The 6,000-nt window shown below is 31.9% G+C and overlaps 1 protein-coding gene across 3 annotated transcripts in view; it reads left to right on the plus strand.

The window, feature by feature from the left end:
* The window catches only part of IL7 (interleukin 7), a 56,391-nt gene extending 50,671 nt beyond the window's left edge, over positions 1-5,720 (plus strand). For 2 of the 3 annotated variants that reach the window (XM_089899028.1, XM_022555001.3), the window contains 2 exons: positions 1,079-1,132; positions 3,176-5,720. In XM_089899028.1, the coding sequence (XP_089755154.1) occupies positions 1,079-1,132; positions 3,176-3,295 (174 nt within the window). In that variant the 3' untranslated portion in view covers positions 3,296-5,720. The remainder of the gene's footprint in view (positions 1-1,078; positions 1,133-3,175) is intronic. The other variant, XM_089899027.1, reaches the window with a different exon arrangement.
* The last annotated feature ends 280 nt before the right edge of the window (positions 5,721-6,000 follow it).

Raw genomic sequence — 6,000 nt, forward strand, 5'->3', positions numbered from 1 at the left:
AAAAATCTCTAGAAATTTCCAAAAAGCAAAACTCGAATTTGTCAAGACACATCAACAACTATTTACACAGCATTTATTTTGTGTTTACAACTATTTACATAGCATTTACATTATACTGAGTATTGTAAGTAATCTAGAGATGATTTAAAGTATACAGGAGCATGTGCCTGGTTATATGCAAACTCAGCACTATTTTATATAAGGGACCTGAGCATTCATCCTTGGATTTTGGTACCCACTGGGGTCCTGTAACCAATCCCCCACAAATACAGAGAGACTACTGTACTAACTAATGCAGGAATAGCAAGTTCGTTTCATGTTGCTTACACATACAGTTACTTAGTAATGGCTTATGTTGTGCATAAGCTTCAAGTCAGGGCTTAACTGAAAAGAATGCAGAGCAAACTAGCGATATCACCTCTTGGCCTAGAAAGGGTTAAAGGTTATAGGTATGCTGTATATTTGCAATTCTTTCTCTCATGTGTTGAGCTTTGCATTGATTACCATATTCCAAAATCAACTAATCTTGAAATTAAATAAAATTATGTTACAAAATTAACCTGCTACAATCCAAATTTTTCTTGAAATGAGAAGGCAAGATGTTAAAGATGGTCAGCTATATTGAATTTTCTTCGTGAGTTAGGCATGCTACAAGCTTTTTATAGTTATCTCATTTTGCTTCTGATGGGTAAAGCTTAATAAAATTTATGCTAAGGATTTAACAACTTAATGCTAATGTTATTTTCATGTTGATTAAAATTCTAGTTTTTTGTCTCTGTTAGTATACCCTTCTATATTAGCTTTTCATAACTCACAGCAATTAACACAGTGCTGGGCATATTTGCAAAATTATGCATCCAGGTTATTCGGAAGACTAACCTCTCTTGTTTCTCCCTTCTCCCTGTTATTCAATTTCTAAATGAAATTAGTATTCTGCCACACTAACAATAAATAATTTAAAGTAGAAATTCAAATAGATTAGATGGGCTGAGAGTAATATGAAAATTAGCAATTATATTAATGGAAGGAGTAATAAAGGATTAATAATCAATATTGTAAATATGACTTGGTTTTTAAGGGTAAAGGAAGAAAATCAACTTCCCTGGGTGAAGCCCAACCCACTAAGAATTTGGTAAGAGTGATTGTATAGTTTTCTTATCAGCTTTTTACTCAACTTAATTCCTTAATATTTCTCTTTGAATTGTTTCCTTTTATATGCTCGATTTTGAAAATATTCATTATAATGTTGGTAAAAGGAGAAGGGAGGTACCCCTTAGAAATTGGATCCCTTTAAACTGAATTTTTAAAAACCACTATTTTAAAACTAAAGAAGCTAGGGAAAAAGTCAGAGCATTGATTTTTTAAAAAGAAACAAAATTAAAACCTCAGTAGGTAATAGCAAAGGACATGAACAATATAGGAGAAAATAAACTAGACAACAAGATACAATGAAAAAATGTTACTATAGTAAAGAAATACATACTAAAAATGAGAACCCATTTTATACCTATTTTATTAGTATAGACTGTACAGTATATACTGTATATGTATAATAGTATTTGAATATTCTATATTTATATATACTTGCACACATTCTATTAGATTATTACACAAAATTACATTCCAATGTAGAAAATATGAATGAAAAAGTCAGAATATTTAATTAAATCTGATTATACATTACAATGATATAAATATTAACTAGGATGAGACATAGAAAAATGAACACACCTGGTTCATGAGAGTGATAGATTCCTTTTTCACACTTCCATTATTATGTTATTTGACCACTATATATATATATGGAAATTCCTTATTCCTCTTAAGAGAAGCAGTGTGAGTCTGCACACCCTGGGACTCAGGAAACTCTAGGAATTCCACCTGAAGTGGAATAGTTGAAATGAATAACTGAGCAATATAAATAAATACATTGAGGGCCTCTGGCTAAGGGAATTTAGAAAGAAAGTTTAGAAAAAGGAGATAACATCTGTGTTCCCAGGATTACAGAGGCAAAATCACGGTTCTTTGTTTTTTTGTCTTTTTAATGAATGTTCAATCTTGATCTTTGAGAAAAGTCATGAAATATTCACATCTATGTATTTCAAACCTGCTTAGTCATATAAACTTCAATTTGTACTTTTTAAAGATGTCCTGGGACCCTCATTAAAGAGAAGAATATGAGAAATTCTCCTTCATATTTATCTTTGAAATCTGTCCTCTAATCTTTTAAATGCATTATTTAAAGGGTATATGTTACTGTTACTAAATATATAGCTAAAAGAGATCTGAATGTGACTAAACTAAAAATAGGACAAACAAGCTTAAGACCCAGTCATTACATTTACTTGATGTGTGACCATGGCGGTTTATTTATCCTGTTTACATCTCAGTTTCCTCAAATATGAAAGGTGAAATCATCAATTTCATAATTATTAAGTAGATAAAATGAAATAATGTATGTATAGCACTGAGCACAATACCTGACCTAGCAAACACCCAATAATTGGTTGTTATCTAAATGAAGAAATTACTCAACCCTGTACTAATCCACTTCGCAGAGACTCACGGAAATACAACTGAGTATATGTACAGCTACTCTCTTATATGTCTTTTCCGTGTGAGGTATCTCTTTCTCCACTTTCTGTAGGTTGTACAGGTAGCCCTTATTAAGATTTTTGTCAGGGACTGAAAACTAGCTTATGAGGCAGGCATCTTCCATACTCTAGGGAAGACTAGGGAACAAGCTTTATCAGGTATGTCCTTATTAATCATCTTTGACAAAATAAACTGAATATTTTCAGTATTAATTATTCCTTCCATAAAAACATTTTTTCCATTGTAAAAAACTCAATTGAATAATGTACAAATCTTTCTCACAAAAGTTTAAATAGCACTCTTTATGTCCACTGTTGCAGTGGTGAAAATGACATCCACCTAACATAGCTCTTTAATTAATCCTAAATCTTAAACTGCAACAACCTTGACTTTCCTACACATCAATGATCACAATTATAGTTAGAAACCATAGTTTTAAAAAATATCATTCAAGATTCTTTTTAATTAAACCAAATTTTTAGTATAAGCTAGCATAATGGATATTAAAGATTAAATATTTTAAAATGTGTATTTTTATAAAAATGTGAACTTAAAAACTTTTTTTATATTATTTCTCTAGGAAGAGAATAAGTCTTTAAAGGAACAGAAAAAACAGAATGACCTGTGTTTCCTAAAGATACTACTACAAAAGATAAAAACTTGTTGGAATAGAATTTTGAGGGGCGCTAAAGAACATTGAAAAATACGGAGTGGCAATATAAAAACTTAAGAGCTTTATTTGTATACTCCAAGAATCTATCTGCTTATGCAATTTTCCAGGGTAAAATGCCTTCTGGAAGTTACTGAATGCATCCTGGTAAAAACGGATTACGGCAATTGAGAAATCCTTACTGTAGTGCTAGAAGATGGACATAAACAGTGGAAACCAAACGCTGCAATCAACAAACTATTTCACATGCATGAGGACATATATCAATCGGTATTAATTCTGAACTGATTTTTGTAAGACAATCTATGTAAGATATTAGTTGCAATAATACTTTTTAAACCTGTTTAAAATTTTCAGAAGACATATAAATTCTGTGAAATGTATAAAGTTTACAAGGATTAAAAATTAACATTTCATTATTACCAAAATAATTTTATGGCCCACTATGCATCAGCATGCTGCAATGAGAGTGGAAATTGTCATCTGTGCTGGAAATGTTTCAGAGTTACAGTGAGATATGCATAAGGCCCATGGGAACAAGAGTCATACAGCTTAAAGAAGCAGTAGCATAAAGGAATCCAAGATAATTGAGAGATGTAATTAAACACAAATGTATAACACAGTGCCTTTAATAAATGATATAACAGATGTTTTAAAATGAAGATAAAGAATAATTTCACAAAATAGAAAGTCATCTGTTCTAAGGATGCTAAACCATAGTACTTAGTTACTTTTGTCATTTATGTGTAATAAAATTTGTCTAAATGAGTTTGCAATTTGGGAACTATATTTTTAAGAGAATAATATATGTTGGCCTTTTAATTAATGGAATGTATATATTTAATTTTGACACTCTATTTGTATATAAAAATATTTTCATACAGTATTACAATTGCTTACTTTGGATAACATTTCTCCTTTGATAATAAATGACTTATGTATTAACACTGTCAGATTCACTTAATGAATCCCAACAGGGGTTTTGTTTGTTTGTTTTTTGGCTGTACCATGCGGCTTGCAGGATCTTAGGTCCCCAAGTAGGGATCGAACCTGGGCCCCCTGCAGTGGAAGTGCAGAGTCCTAACCACTGGACCGCCCAGGAATTCCCCCAACAGAATTTTTTAAGATCAAGATTTTTAATACAGCACCACTATTTGATTTCTCACTTTCACTGAAATATAACCTTTATTCTCTTATTATTGAGAATGTACATGAGACCTGGACCGCCAAACTATACAAGAACAGGAACACTGCTTTACTTCCCATGTTAAATTTTAGTCTTTTTAAAGAAACTTTTGTATATACCAGATGCAGCTTAGAAAGGTTTGCCAACAGTCTTCACTTACTTATAAAGGGAACTGAAAACACTATTCTAGGCAAGCCAAAAGTTCTAAAACAGCCACCACGGCCTCATCACCACCTGGTTAAGAGCTGACTGGCTTTATGTGATCTACTGACGACACTCAGGTGCCATCCTCAATGTGTGGAGGTAAGACCTTCCTCTCAGTTCGTGTCTGTCTCTCTGCATCTCTTTCTCACTCTCCCCAACCTATATGGAGTTTCTTCCTCACTGGTGCAGGTAGCTGTATAGAATTGTACAGACTGTTGTATAGAATTCACTGATTACCCCATTAATGAGGTGTTGACTCAGCTATGTTTTCTATTTGGTTTTCATTATTAACTCCAGAAAAGGGAGTTTACTAACACTTTGTAGGAGCAAATGACTCTTCGGCAAGCTTTTTCTTCAGATGGACTTTTCAAAGTAGGCTATTCTTCCTTACACCACTAAACAGGTCAGCTATGTGGTACATTTCCACCCTGATGAACTGGTGCTATTGGTAAACGATCAGCTATGAAATGGTGAAATTTTAAATTTCTAAAGGGAAACTTAAAACTGTTCTTTAAGATGTTTCCTTGAAGGCTGTCTGTAACGTTCCCAACAGTGTTGAAAAAATTCTGTGATTGTGGCAAAATAAGGAACAATATTTTAAAATGCTTTATTACAAGTTATTAAAATTTTCTTCCATTTTATTTTAACCTTTGACCTTGATTTTTATCATTTCTTTATGATAGAATTGAATTTTACAGAAAATTCGCACTCAAAAATTTTTATTCAGCATGGTGTGTCAAATGCTTGGAAAAAAATACCCAGGCTTTTATGGTTATATTTCCCTTCTGTGTTTCCTAGCTACTAGCAAGGTAAGTAAAGACAAGGCAGGCTGGTTAATAATGATCTTGGATACTATATTATTTTATTATTTCTATCCCCCTGTTAGACTTGTTTTATCTCAATGAACATTTTCTTTCAAATATGTATGTGGATGCTTTTAATCAGCATTTTCTAAAGTTTGTCTCAAGAAACACTAAAACTTACTGATTATTAAAAATAATGATAATAATAATAATAATAATAAAAACCCCAGAGAGTTCTGAGGTCAGATAATTTTCTCTTGGAGACTCATAATTCATGTAAGTAATTTAAAACTCTGTAAACTCATAAAGCTTTTTTAAAAAAAGTTTAACACTAACATAGCATTTCCACAATTTGACTACAGAACACTTTTATGTAAAAACCATTAACCTATCACACTTTGAGGAATATTGCTTTATACAAAGGAACTCCATTAGAAGTCTTTTAAAATAAGCTTTAAAGCGATCTGCTGAAGGAAGTACCCCTTTCAGGATTAAGATAGTTCTATTACAATTAGAAGCATTTCTTTTCTTTAAGCCATTCT

This window comes from Delphinapterus leucas, chromosome 17 (genome assembly GCF_059928025.1).
Source record: "Delphinapterus leucas isolate spDelLeu-1000000601 "Yukka" chromosome 17, BTC_Dleu_Yukka2, whole genome shotgun sequence".
NCBI classification, from domain to species: Eukaryota; Metazoa; Chordata; class Mammalia; order Artiodactyla; family Monodontidae; genus Delphinapterus; species Delphinapterus leucas.